The sequence below is a fragment of the Mesoplodon mirus genome (assembly GCF_964341445.2).
Source record: "Mesoplodon mirus genome assembly, chromosome: 15".
Taxonomy (NCBI): Eukaryota; Metazoa; Chordata; class Mammalia; order Artiodactyla; family Ziphiidae; genus Mesoplodon; species Mesoplodon mirus.
In genome coordinates this window covers 11,959,489-11,974,408 of record NC_138991.1, presented here as the reverse complement: position 1 = coordinate 11,974,408, position 14,920 = coordinate 11,959,489, and the positions used below count along the sequence as shown (strand labels likewise).

The following is a 14,920-nucleotide window of genomic DNA, read 5'->3' as shown; positions in this document are numbered from 1 at the left end:
GGACCAAGATGAGCCATAAAGAATAGTATTAAGACAACTGGCAAAATTGGAATGTGGACTGTATATTAGATAATGATCCTGTATCTGGGTTAATTGTCCTGAATTTGATCACTGTGCTGATCAAATGATGATGTAAGGGAATATTCTTGCTCCTAGGAGATGCACGCTGAAGTAATTAGGGGCAAAGAATCATGATGTCTGCAACTAATTTGCAAATGGTTCAATAAGATACGCACAGTAGGAGACAGAGAGAAAGCAAATGTGGTCAAATGTTTAAAACTGGGGAATCAAGGTGAAGTATATATGAGTTCATTAAACTATTCATACAGCTTCTCTGTAAGTTTGATGTTTTTCCAAATTAAAAAAATATATATCGAATGAATGATCCTGTTCATGAGACTGTCTGACAGGTAAGAGTGTCAGGGAACTGGGGCAGACAGCTGGGTGTGTGTGCACCTACCCACAGCCATATACTCACAGTGGCACACTCTCACACATGTACACCTACATGCACCCAGATGTGAGCGCCCATGTAGGCACATGCATATGTACTCGCAGGCATGTGCCTGATGGCACACACGCACATGAGTGCACACAAGCACTCATATGCACAACCTCACGTCCACACCTGCACACACCCACCTGTGTGGCCCAGAGCTGCAGCACCAGAGCCCGCGCCTGCATCTCCTCTGACACGCCCATCTCCTCCAGGTGCAGCAGGTAACTCTCCAGCCATTTGCTCCGGTGGGCCCGAGTGGCCAGCCTGGCGGGGGACAACAGCTTCCACAGGCGACCTTTGACCCTGCACACCTGGTCCTTATCCCCTGCAGGGATGGAGCACAGAGGATGAGGGTTACAGATCCACCTCCAGCCCAGGGTCCCACAGCCCTGACCTCCCATTAGGCCAAGGGTCTTCCAGGTGTCACCCCAGGGGATGGGGAGTTCCTGTGGGAAACAGGCGACAGGCACCCAGCCCTTAAATGCTGGCCTGGCCTAGAGGAGGTACTCCATCAACATTTGCTAAATGAATGGGCTTCTCAGCACAGCAGCGGGAACAGGGAGCCACATTCTCCTTTCCTGGGGTCTGATCCCAGAGGAACACCAGCCCACGTGGGCGGGGAGACCCTGAGAGCACACTCAGCACAGCGTCACTCAGGGGTAACAACCAAACTGACCACCAAGAGGGGACAGGTTGGTCTGGGGTCTCAAACTCAACTACCTGCAGGAAAGGCAGGTAAAGCGAATGAGGGAGGAGGGACAGGAAGGGGCTCAGCGGGAGGGTCGGGTGGCTCCACTCAGCTCCACCGACCAGCCCAGCACAGCCAGGGAGCCTGGGTTTCTAGAAGAAACTGAAATCCAGATGTTCAGGGGGAATCTTCTCATGTGTTTTAAAGTTAGCATCTCAGTAAGAAATTTTCAATCACCGTGCAGGCCACAAAAGCATCTCAAGTTAAACTGGCTCACGGATCACCAGTTCGAAAACACCATTAAATAAACAATGGTGTGTTTACATTCTGGAAAACTGTGAAGCAGTGAAAACCAATGAGGAAGTTCTTTATGTCCAGCCCTCGCTGGGCCCACACAGGCAGACCATTGAAGGAATAAAGTCAGATGTTTATTTATTTATCGTATTAATGCTACAAGATGATGCTGTATTGACATATATATACGTGCAAATATAAGATTTGGTTGTTCCAAAATCACTCCTTGGAAAAGGGGGAGTCGCTTGGATTGCTACAAAATTCCACAGTACTAGAAACTCTCTCATTGACTTTTTTGAGCCACAAAGCAGTGTTTCAGGAAGGTCCATCCACCCAGTGGCTCTAAACCAGGCTGCACATTACAGGATGTAAAATGTAGGCAAAACTTATTTAAGTACATTAGTTACGTTTTCAAATAATATGCTCCATATGCTTTTCTTCAACCTCTAGACACTTTTTCAGGTGACATACTTCTCAATTTAAAGCAATGAGGCCAATTGTTCATCTGAAATACATGATTTTCCTCTTTCCCAAATTTTCAGGTACTGGAGCATCACCAGGCAGGTTTAAGTCTCTGGCTGCTCAGGTCCCCACCCCACCCCCACCAATCTCATCAGAATCTCTGGGGGTGCGGCCCAGGCACACGGAGATTTTAAACAGGTGGGTGCAGGGTGCAGGGTGCAGGGTGCAGGAGGTGCTGAAGCCACCTCAGTTGATGCTGGTTCTAGATGCTTACTTGCAGGACCGATCTGATGAGATTGCTAACAAAAGGAGGTAAAGGGCTTCCCTGGTGGTGCAGTGGTTAAGAATCCGCCTGCTAATGCAAGCGACACGGGTTCGAGCCCCGGTCTGGGAAGATCCCACATGCCGCGGAGCAACTAAGCCCGTGCGCCACAACTACTGAGCCTGCGCTCTAGAACCTGTGAGCCACAGCTACTGAGCCCGCGTGCCACAACTACTGAAGCCCGCGTGCCTAGAGCCTGTGCTCTGCAACAAGGGAAGCCACCGCAATGAGAAGCCCGCGCACCGCAATGAAGAGTAGCCCCTGCTCGCCGCAACTAGAGAAAGCCCACGTGCAGCAACGAAGACCCAACTCAGCCAAAAATAAATAAATAATTTTAAAAAGAGGGAAAAGAATCAAAATAAAATAAAATTAAAATTTTTAAAAAAGGAGGGGAAATTTAACACAGATTTAGAAATGACTGGCATTTTTTTTTTTTTTTTTTTTTCTTTTTGCGGTATGCGGGCCTCTCACTGCTGTGGCCTCCCCTGTTGCGGAGCACAGGCTCCGGACGCGCAGGCCCAGCGGCCATGGCTCACGGGCCCAGCCGCTCCGCGGCATATGGGATCCTCCCAGACCGGGGCACGAACCCGTATCCCCTGCATCGGCAGGCGGACTCTCAACCACTGCGCCACCAGGGAGGCCCTTTGACTGGCATTTTTTTAAGGTCTGACAGCACAAGTGCAGGTCTTGAATGTCACTGTAAATACGGCTTTTAAGGATGACTTTCAAAAGCAATGCAGTATGCAAAGACAACCGACAGAATGGGAGAAAATATTTGCACATCATACAGATACTTGTATACATCCATGTTCATAGCAGCATTATTCACAATAGTCAAAAGGTCGAAATAACCCGTGTCCATCAATATAGATGAATAGGTAGACAAGAGGTGGCATATCCATACAATGGAATATTACCCAGCCTTAAAAAGAAGGACATTCTGACACGTGCTACAGCAGTGGATGAATCCTGAGAATGTTATACTAAGTGAAATAAGGCAGACACAAAAAGAGAAATATTGCATGATTCCACTTACACGAGGTACCCAGAATAGGCAAATTCATAGAGACAGAGAGTAGAATAGGGGTGGAGGGAGGGAGAGATGGGGAGTTATTATTTAATGGATACAGATCTTCTGGTATGATGAAGAACTTCTGGAAATACATAATGGTATGGCTTCACAACATTGTGAAGGTTATTTATTGCCACTGAATTTTATACTTAAAATGGTTTAAATGGTAAATTTTATGTTATATATATTTTACCACCACTAAGAAAACAGGAAGATATGTGAATGTCATTTGGCAAATGAACCAAAGATGGTGGTGTATAATAAAACATTGGATTGGCAACAAAACAAGTAAAAAAAAATATAGCAGCAATTTGATCAAATCTGCTTAACATTTGGAGAGCTCTTGGAACAGTGCAGGATACACAAAATCTTACACAAGAGTTAGCTATTGCTACTCTACATTGTTAGAAAAAGGCAAAGTGTCTACATCAGTGTGCTTACTATGCATTTGTGGGCAAAAGCACAGGCCTAATAAACATTAGCTATATTATTAAACAAAGCTTAATGAATGTTAGTAAATTATTAGTCCAAGGAGAATATATTCATGTATTATTTCTATAAGTAAGAAATAATAATAAATTGTGAGATAACGAACACCCAGTTTGCAGCCATAGAGACCCAGGTTGAAATCCCAGCTCAGCCCCTTCCTAGAAGGATGATCTTGGGCAAAGCACTTTGTATCTCTGAGTCTCAGTTCCCCATCTGTAAAATGGAGGCAACCTGGCTCACAGGATCATTAGGAGGACTCAAAAGATCACACACAGAACACACTCTGTACTGGCAGGGGTTTGGTAAGTTGTACTTGCTACATTGCTGCCATTTTTATAAGGTATTATCCATCAGCCCCAGTGTAACGACTCAATGCTGTGAATCAGAACTGGCCGGCTCATGTGACTGGTAACTTGGTCAGAGGCAGGAGAAACAGGTTTGATGTCAGACCTCCCATGCTGTGTGGGCTTGGCTGAGGCCCTGTCCATCTCTGGGCCTCAGTCTCTCCATTTGTAAAGCAAGAGGCCTAGGCATGGAAACACCTCTGACCACTGGAGACCTGAGGGTACAGTTCAGAGAGGCCCCCAGTGGAGACATTTTTTTTTTTAAGTCTTGTGTTTTACCTTTAAAATGCATTTGACTTTTGCATTAGACCCTGTGATTCTTTAATATAAGAATGCTTTTTTTCCCCCAAACAATACTTAAATAAATAATAATAATCCAGTGAAATGATTATTCCAGAAAGAAGCAGTATGCTTAGCTTGGGGCTCTGTTTAACTCCCTACTGCCCCCCAACTCCCTCCTGTATGAGAAGCACCAGAATCAGTGGTCTAAGGGTCTCCAAAAGGGTCAATTTTCTTTTAAAATGTTTATATTTCTAAAAGCAGAGGAGGAATAATGCATGCAAATGGTAAATAACAACAGCAACAATAATAATAAAAGAAAAAGAAAGAAAGAAACTCTAAGAGTTCAAATGGGTGTAAGATTCTCTCCATCCCATCTCAGCTTTCCCAGAGCCAAAAATCTATAAATATTCCCACATTTAAACACAAACACACACCCCCGCCATACCCTCTGTTCTGCACCTTTTTCATAACAGTAGATTTCATCCTATAGCAGTATATCCCATTACTTTCTACAGTTGCATAGTTTTCCTTTGTATGAAAGCATAATTTAGTTCATCAGCTACTATGGGGGACATTTAGGTTGTTTGTAGGGTTTGCTAAAACAAGTGACATGCTAATGAATATCTGTGGATCCGTAGACACATGCAAGCATTTCTGTGGGGTAACTTCAAGAAGTGGAAGTACAGGATCAAAGGAATGTGTACTTTATATGTTGATAGGTTCTACCAAATCACTCTTCGAAAGAAGCTGCATAGCCTCACATGCCCACAACCAGGTCTGAGGGCCGTTCTGCACCTCAGCCTCCAGTCCCTAGCTGAGAAACCTTCCCCAACATCGCCACCTGCTGCCCACACTGGGAAATGCCGCCTTCCCATACCCATCCCAGAGCTGCTCCCAGAAAAACAAGGAGAGTTCCCCTCTGCATCTACACAGACTCCCCTGAAGCATCTGTATGGAGGAAACGGCAACAAAGAAACTACCCTTTCCTGGAGAAGCAATCCATGCCGGCACGTGTCAGTGCTTTATGCACTAGATTTTGCAGTCAGACAGACCAAGTTTCCATTTTGCTGGCTCTGCCACCTACCAGCTGTGTGTCTATGACAAGTGACTTCACCTTTCTGAGCCTCAGTGTCTTTACCTGCAAAATGAATTTAATAATACCAACTTTCCAGCACTGATGGCAGGATTCAATAAGATAAGGAGTTGTCTCTAAAAAGACATTACGAGTCATGAACAGGCAACTCACAAAGAGGAAAAGCAAATGGCTGGTAACACTAAAAGATGTTTCATCACAGTAGTCAGGGAAATGCCCATAAACCCAGATGCCCTTTTTTGCCCATCAGATTGGCAAGGGTTTAAACACCGATAACTGCATGTTGACAAGGTGGTGGGAAAATGCAAATTAAAACAACAAGTTACCCACCTCTGTCCATTAGATTGGCAAACAAATGGAAAGACTGAAAAAATCTGGTGGGGAATGAGCAGACTCCTTTCCTTTGGGTAGGCATATGAATTGCTCCATGGTTTTGGAAATGATGTGGCAACAGGTAATAAAAATTTTAGGGCTTCCCTGGTGGCGCAGTGGTTGAGAGTCCACCTGCTGATGCAGGGGACGCGGGTTTGTGCCCCGGTCCAGGAAGATCCCACATGCCGCGGAGCGGCTGGGCCCATGAGCCACGGCCGCTGAGCCTGCGCGTCCAGAGCCTGTGCTCCGCAACGGGAGAGGCCACAACAGTGAGGGGCCCGTGTACCGCAAAAAAAAAAGAAAAAAAATTTAATGTGCATGCACTTTGACCCAGCAAACCCACTTCCAGGAAACTGTTAAGAGAGAAATAAAATCACCAGATGGTAGAAGAGATACAAGTACAAGGAAATACTATAACAGTAACACACACGAACAAGGAAACAATTATAAAAATATATCCATTGGGGCCTCCCTGGTGGCGCAGTGGTTGAGAGTCCGCCTGACGATGCAGGGGATACGGGTTCGTGCCCCGGTCTGGGAGGATCCCATATGCCGCGGAGCGGCTGGGCCCGTGAGCCATGGCTGCTGGGCCTGCGCATCCGGAGCCTGTGCTCCGCAACGGGAGAGGCCACAACAGTGAGAGGCCCGCATACCGCAAAAAGAAAAAAAAAAAAAAAATATATATATATATCCATTGGAGGGAGAAGGCTGCCTAAATATTGACCTGCAAGAGCCAGAAAGATGTCTGGATTTTTTATGTTGAGTTATACATCCCTCTACTTTGCTATATTCATTTTTTTTTTTTTTTTTTTGCGGTACGCGGGCCTCTCACTGTTGTGGCCCCTCCCGTTGTGGAGCACAGGCTCCGGATGCGCAGGCTCAGCGGCCGTGGCTCATGGGCCCAGCCGCTCCGCGGCATGTGGGAACCTCCCGGACCAGGGCACGAACCTGCATCCCCTGCATCAGCAGGCGGACTCCCAACCACTGCGCCACCAGGGAAGCCTGCTGTATTCTTTTTGCTTGAGTTAGTTTTATCATAGATTTTCTGGGGTTTTCTGGGTATAGCATCAGATTATCTGCAAATAGGGATACTTTTATTTCTTCTTTACTCATTCTTATATTGGTAATTGATTTCTCTTATCTAAGTGCATTGGTTAATGCCTCTAGAAAATGTTTGTATTGACACGGGAGACTGTATATCATTAGGTTAAAAAATAAGTTGCAGTTAATAGATATAATCCCTTTCTATAAATACACACAGTGACACTTTAGATACATATATTTGTCTCCATTTTCAAAATAGAGTATCTCTACAAAACACTGTGAAGGGATACATCAGCATGTTAACGTTGGTTTCCATAGGAAGCTGAGCTTGGAAGACTGAGTATTATTACTTTTTACTGTCTATATCTACCGCAAGAATATGTTTCTTTTTTTTTTTTTTTAATGGGGGTAGGAGTTTATTAATTTAATTTATTTATTTTTGCTGTGTTGCATCTTCGTTTCTGTGCGAGGGCTTTCTCTAGTTGTGGCAAGCGGGGGCCACTCTTCATCGCGGTGCGCGGGCCTCTCACTATGGTGGCCTCTTGTTGCAGACCACAGGCTCCAGACGCGCAGGCTCAGTAGTTGTGGCTCACGGGCCTAGTTGCTCCGTGGCATGTGGGATCTTCCCAGACCAAGGCTCGAACCCGTGTCCCCTGCATTAGCAGGCAGATTCTCAACCACTGCGCCACCAGGGAAGCCCCTATGTTTCTTTTTTAATTTAAACAATCTAACGTGTCAAAGTTTGATTTTTAAAAATATATAAATAAATGAAATGGGGTCATGAGCTGTTGTGAGCACTGAATGAGACAATGTTTGACCTAGTATCTGGCACAAAGAAAATGCTCAACAAGTAGTGTTTTTTCTTTATTACCTCAGCCAATCCTAACAGCCACCTTCTAGGAAGATCCTACTGTTCTTCCCATTTTACAGATGGGATCACTGAGGCACATAGAGATTACATAAGAGCCAGTAAACCACCTCAAGCCACCTGAGCCCAGAGTCTGTCTCAACCACTGCCTTCAACTAACCCTCTGGAGAAAAGACCTAGGGCAAAAAGAAGTTGAGTAGGGACTTCCCTACTTTTAACTTCCCTATTCTTAACTACTGTGGCACAGTAGTTAAGAATCCGCCTGCCAGTGCAGGGGACACGGGTTCAAGCCCTGGTCCGGGAAGACCCCACATGCCGCGGAGCAACTAAGCCCATGCTCCACAACTACTGAGCCTGCGCTCTGCAGCCCGCAAGCCACAACTACTAAGCCCACATGCCACAACTACTGAAGCCCGTACACCTAGAGCTTGTGCTCTGCAACAAGAGAAGCCACCGCAGTGAGAAGCCCGTGCACCCCAACGAAGAGTAGCCCCCGCTTGCTGCAACTAGAGGAAGCCTGTGAGCAGCAACAAAGACCCAACGCAGCCAAACAATTTTAAATTAATTAATTAATTAATTTTTTTTTAAAAAAAGAAGTTAAGTAACTTGCCCCAAATCACCAGCAAGGAAGTAGCACAGTAGGGATCTGAGTTTAGGTCTTGTTGCAAGTACCTGAGACCAGGACACACAGTATTTCTCAACCTTCCTACAGCACCTGTCATACATGCAGTGTCCCAGCCTCACTGGAGATTCAGATTCAAATGGACCATGATGGGGCTGGGTGACTTGTCTTATTAACAAGGACCCCAGAGGATTCTTCTCACTGGGGAAGTCTGAGACACAGTGGCCAGGGAAGAATGCAGTCCAGTGGTTCCTATGGCCCTGGCACTCTGAATCCAGCAGGAAGCTCTTTACCAATATTGAGTCCACAGAAATGAATGACGTGGGTTTTTACAAACTGATGTGGAAAGTTCTAGATGTGGAGTTCAGTGAAAATGCTAAGTAGCAGAACAATGCCTCCCCAGTGTGCTATGTCGATGTTATAAAAGCACAGGGCTGATAACTAAGAGAAACGAAGGCATGTGTGCTCAGAAAGACATGCTCAAGGATGTTCGTAACAAGCTAACCAAACCAGAAACCAGAAACCACCAAGATGTCTATCAACCAGGAATGGATAACAAATTGTGGTTATTACGCTAATGAAATACTTCATAGCTACGAAAAAGAACAAACTATAGATACATTCAACCTGCGTGAATCTTACACACATGAAGCTGAGTGAAAGAAATCAGACATGAAAGGACACATGTTGTATGGCTCGTTTTAAAGGAAATGTAAGAACAGGTAAAACTAAGCTGAGGTGAAAGAAATCCATAGAGTGGCTAACTCTGGGGGGTGGATACTGACTGGGAAAGGGAATAAAAAGTTTAGATTTACCTCTAAGCTGTGCATTTAGGACATGTGTGCTTTCCTGTATATAAATTATACCTCAGTAAAAAAGAGAAATTAAAAACATTAAAAATAGAAAAAAATGACACACAACTCTGTGTGCGTGTGCGTGTGTGTGTGTGTGTTTAGAGAGAATTCTGCAGGATATACTCCAAGCTAGAAATAATGGTCACCTCTGTGGAGGGGAGGGGGAGTGGTGGGCTGGGATGGGGAGAAGTTGGAGAATTCTTTTATTGTTCCCTCTAAATTATTCTACATGGCTTGAATTTCTTATAATCAGCATAAACTACTTGTAAAAAATTCTAGAGCAAATTAAATCTTAAAACTAGAGAAGGAGCATACACACACACACACACACACTCAAGGTCCCCAGGCCCCACTCTAGATGTGCTGTATCAGAATTTCCACCAGGAACCCCAGCTCTAGTCCAAGCCCTGCCTCCCCAGCACTCTGCTCTTGCATACCCTAGTGACGGGGATCTCACTACCTTCAAGGGCATTAGAATGTCTTTCCTCCTATGTTGTCTATGATCCTCCCTCTCTGGGTCCCTCCATTAGCCCCACCATCCACCAGGGCCCCCATGGTGCTTACCCACTGACAGGGAGCCACGTGCCAGTTTGGGGAGCAGCAGGTCAAGCTGGCGGAAGGTGTGGAAGACGTCGGCTGAGTGGATGCGGTCCTGGGCCTGGCTCTCCTGGGTGTGTGGCGGTGCCTCGACACCGTACAGAGTCAGGTAGCCAGCTCTGGGGGCGGCAAACAGCTGGTCAGGGGGTTGTCTTTGGATACTCCCGGCCGAACCCTCCCAGGGCTGCCTACATGTTTTCTTCATTTGTACACCTGAGGAGCACCTAATTTTCCTGCCATATGTCAGGGACCTCTCTGGGCCACAGAGTCAGCAGAGAAGAAAACAGACAAAAGCCTCACACCCTCCTGGAGCCAACACTCTAATGAGGGAGACAGACAGACAGAGAAACGAGTGGACGAGTCATAGGTCAGCGGGGGCTCAGAGGGAGGGACAAAGAGGGAGGGGGTGGGGAAGGGGCTCTCGGTGAGATGAGAAGGAGCCAGCGTGGGACGAGCAGAGGGAGGGGCCTGAGGCCAAGGGAAGAGCCAACCTCCTGCGGCGGGAAGGAGGCAGAGTGCGGAGGAGCTGCCCGGAGGCTGGTGAGCAGAGCAGAGTGAGGGGTGGCCAGTGGGGCGAGATGGGGGCACCGATCAGGAAAGGAGGCTCCTGCCCCTGGAGATGGAGTCAGGGTGGGTTCCCTGGAGGAGGCAGGTCTGAGCTGAGACCTGCAGGATAAGCAGGGGAAAGGGGTTCGGGCAGAGGGCACGGTCCCTGCAAAGGCCCAGAGCCAAGGGAGCAACCACAGGCAGGTCAGGGCGCTGCCAGGTACTGCTGGCCCAGGTGCTGGACTGGAGAGTGAGGGGCCGGGGCGGAGCGCCCTGGGAGTTTGCAGGGCCAGTTACACAGGGCAGGCAGGGGGCTGGGTGTCAAGGGTGAGAAGGTTGGCCTTGACCCAAAGAGTCCTGAGGGGTCTGAGCAGGAGAGGGACAGGGCCTGGTGGGGGCATGGAGAGAGGATGAGACACAGGAGCAAGTGCAAGCCCTCATGTGCACGCACACACACAACACACACACACTCAAAACACACACACACACACACACACCGCCCGCAGGAATGCTCTCAGAGGAAATGTTTTCACCACCAGCCACTTTTTTTTTTTTTTTGCAGTACGTGGGCCTCTCACTGCTGTGGCCTCTCCCGTTGCGGAGCACAGGCTCTGGACGCGCAGGCTCAGCGGCCATGGCTCACGAGCCTAGCTGCTCCGTGGCATGTGGGATCTTCCCAGACCGGGGCACGAACCCGTGTCCCCTGCATCGGCAGGCGGACCCTCAACCACTGCGCCACCAGGGAAGCCCCACCAGCCACTTTTTTTTTTTTTTTTTTTTTTTTTCTTTTTGCGGTATGCGGGCCTCTCACTGTTGTGGCCTCCCCCGTTGCGGAGCACAGGCTCCGGACGCGCAGGCCCAGCGGCCATGGCTCACGGGCCCAGCCGCTCCGCGGCATATGGGATCCTCCCAGACCGGGGCACGAACCCGTATCCCCTGCATCGGCAGGCGGACTCTCAACCACTTGCGCCACCAGGGAGGCCCTCACCAGCCACTTTTTAATGCTCCAGGAGCCCAGCTCCACTGGCCTCAGTCCTGGGAGGAAAACCACAGGTTTTCACTTTTTCCACATGGTGAGAGGGGCCAGGACTTCTGAGAGAGACACCGTGAAGCCCTGGTGCAGCCCCCTCAGGCCCTCCTAGTCCCTGGATCTCCCAGGACAGGGATTTTCCGGAGAAGGAGCGGAAAGAAGCAGGAATGAGGGAGGGTGGGGCTGAGAAAGGCCTGTCTGGTCCCCACCTTGTCCCTCATTCACACAGCGTAGACACGTAGTAGGTCTTCAATAAATGGTCAATGCATGGATGGATGAGAAGGAGGGAAGGAGAGTGGGTGGGTGGGTGGATGGATGGTTAGGACTTAATCCTAAGGACACTGATCTTGGAAGAAATTAGGGGGTCACCATGATTCTGAGCTCAGTTATCCAAGCTACTGTCCCACCTTTTCCCTGCATCCCACTCACCTTCCCCTCATCCAGTTTTGGCCTCCATGCCCCCCAGAGATGGCGAGTTCAAGACCTGCCCATCCCACTGGACTAAAAGAAAGCAATCCTTCCTTCTGAACAGCTAAAACGAGCTACCCATAGAGTCTAACCCGTCGGCCCTACTGATGCCCCTGCATCAGCCCAGAAGGAATTCCCTCCTCCTTTTCTTTCAAACGTGTTAAGCCCCTGGATCCCTCTGTCCTCAGTCTCCTTATGGCAGAAGTTGTAAAGGTGCAGCCCACAATCTAGATTCAGTCCAGAAACGTGTTTTGTTTGGTTAATAGAGTTTTCCTAAAAACAAACCGAATGCATTTTTTTTTTCGGTACCCGGGCCTCTCACTGTTGTGGCCTCTCCCTCTGCGGAGCACAGGCTCCGGACGCGCAGGTCCAGTGGCCATGGCTCACGGGCCCAGCTACTCCGTGGCATGTGGGATCTTCCCGGACCGGGGCATGAACCCGTGTCCCCTGCATCGGCAGGCAGACTCCCAACCACTGCGCCACCAGGGAAGCCCCCGAATGCATATTTAAACATTTGGGGAAATTCATACAAAATCTGGATTTCCCCCTCCATCTCATTTTGAAAAAGGAGAGAGCCCAATCACTGGCAGCCTGCAGTCCTGCCTGGCAGCCCTGGGCAGGAGTGGAGTCACGGCCACCCCTCTTAAACGGGAACAAGCTGGCAGGGTCAGACAGTCCTCCCCAGGCCCTGCGGTCTCTGTGACACTGCAGTTAAACACCTGTCACCATTTTTTTCTTAAAGCAGAAAACTAGTTCCTTAGATAAAATCTCTACCAAAAATAGGCAATAAAAAATAACCCCTCCCCAAAAGAAAAGAAAACCAGGAAGACCACGAGGTTTCACACTGTGGACATGAAGGCCCTTCCTATGGCACCTCCACACCAAAATAACACCTAACACAGCTGAAGACAGGCAATAATTACATGACCTATATAAACAAATATGACCTACAGGTGGCGCTAGGAGCCATAAGGAAAAAGCTGGAATGGGTGGGGTAATGAGAGGGCCATCATATTAAATAGGGTGGCAGGAAAGACCTCCCTGAGCAGGTGACCCTTGAGATGAGACTTGAATGAAGTGAGGCGGGAGCCATGCCGACATATAGGGAAGAGCATTCTTGGGCAAGGGAACAGAAACTCCAAAGGCCTTGAGTTGGGAGCATGCCTGGCCTGTTCCAGGGGCAGCAAGGAGGCTGGTGAGACGATACCAGCGGAATCAGAGTTAGAACTCTGGATGTGACTGAGTGAGGCAAGGGCAGCACAGGTTGGAATCTCACGGTCTCGGGCTACGTGAACACACACCTCTGTACCAGTGTGACTGTCATCCAACTTGCCCACTGCCTTTCTATTTCAGGGGCTGCAGATGGCGAGGAAAAGGCCCAAGGAGGCAGGAGCTGCAGCCCAGGGCTCAGGCCCTGAAGACACAGGGATTCATTTACATTTGCCCTCCTGCACTGTGCCTGCTGTTACCATGAGCCTAAAGGGACCCAGCTGCCACCACGTGGCCCCCACCTCCCCCAGTGCCTCAGCTTCTTCCCTGACTTCTTTGCCCACACAAGGATACAGGATGGCAGGAGCTAGGAGACCTGGGAGTGCCCTGCTGTGAACTTGCTGGGTGGTTTTAGCAGCCCCTCTCTGGACCTCAGTCTCCACACCATATGGTGACAGGGTAGACCAGACCTGCATCACCCAGACCAATCACAGCCCTTGATGGTATCTGCACCACTCCAGGGTGCAATGAGAAAAAGGGGACACACCAAGGGTCGTGCTTGAGAGTGTAGGCTCTGCAGCCAGCCCTGCCAGGACCCCAACCATGGGACTGTGGGCAAATGACTTAGACTCTCCAGGTCTTAGTTATCTCATCTGTCAAATGGGGTTTGTAAAGTACCCGCTTCACAGAGTTGTTGTGAGGATTAAATGTATTAGCGCTCACTGAGCCTACAAGAACACACACACGTCATAAATATCCCTGTGTGCCCATGTGTCAGCAAATGCCTGTCCTTTATCTTCAAACTGTGTTGCTGTAATTTTTTGGAGCGGTTGAAATGTCTCGCTTGTATGAGATGCTTGTCATTAGGGGTGTCACCAAAAACTACTGGCTCTCCTTCCCTCACTGCCTGGGGCCATGCTCCTCCATCCCTGCCACCACACAGTCAAATCCACCAGCAGGTCCCACCGACCCCATCCCCCAAAGCTACCCAAGTTCTCGCCATCGCCTGGTCCAGGACACCATTCTGTCTCGCCTGGGCAACTACAACAGCCTCCTAACAGGTCCCCCTGCCTCCCTTTCATTGCCACCCACCCAGTCTAGTCTCTATCTGGCAGCCAAAGAGAGCTTTTAAAACTCTAAGTCCGGGCTTCCCTGGTGGTGCATTGGTTGAGAATCTGCCTGCCAATGCAGGGGACACGGGTTCAAGCCCTGGTCTGGGAAGATCCCACATGCCGCGGAGCAACTAGGCCCATGAGCCACAACTACTGAGCCTGCGCGTCTGGAGCCTGTGCTCCACAACAAGAGAGGCCGTGATAGTGAGAGGCCCGCGCACCGCGATGAAGAGTGGCCCCCGCTCGCCGCAACTAGAGAAAGCCCTCGCACAGAAACGAAGACCCAACACAGCCAAAAATAAATAAATAAATAAATAAATAATAAAAATAAAGGAATTCCCTTAAAAAAAAAAAAAAACTCTAAGTCCAATGGTGTCATGGCCCTGCTTAAACCCCCAATGTCACTCATCTCACTTAGAATAAATTCCAAAGCCTTCCATGGCCTTGAGGCTCTGTGAGACCAAGTTTCTGCCAGTTTCTCTGACCTCATCCCCCCGCCCCACTTCCTTGGCTCATTAGGCTCCAGCCACACTGGCCCTCTCGCCAAGCATCTAGGTGACCAGCAAGGCCCCTTTTCTGGCCTGTGTCTCCTTTACAGCTCATAGGCTGAGTCAGGCGACCACTCGGAGTCCCAGATACAAAATGTCGCCTTG

General features: G+C 48.8%; 1 protein-coding gene across 3 annotated transcripts in view; it reads right to left on the bottom strand.

The window, feature by feature from the left end:
* The window catches only part of PTGIS (prostaglandin I2 synthase), a 45,976-nt gene that overhangs the window by 15,309 nt on the left and 15,747 nt on the right, over positions 1 to 14,920 (bottom strand). For all 3 annotated transcript variants that reach the window (XM_082644144.1, XM_082644143.1, XM_082644145.1), the window contains exons 5-6: positions 9,870 to 10,021; positions 643 to 824 (exon numbers count right to left, since the gene is read on the bottom strand). In XM_082644144.1, coding sequence (XP_082500270.1) covers positions 643 to 824; positions 9,870 to 10,021 — 334 coding nt within the window. The remainder of the gene's footprint in view (positions 1 to 642; positions 825 to 9,869; positions 10,022 to 14,920) is intronic.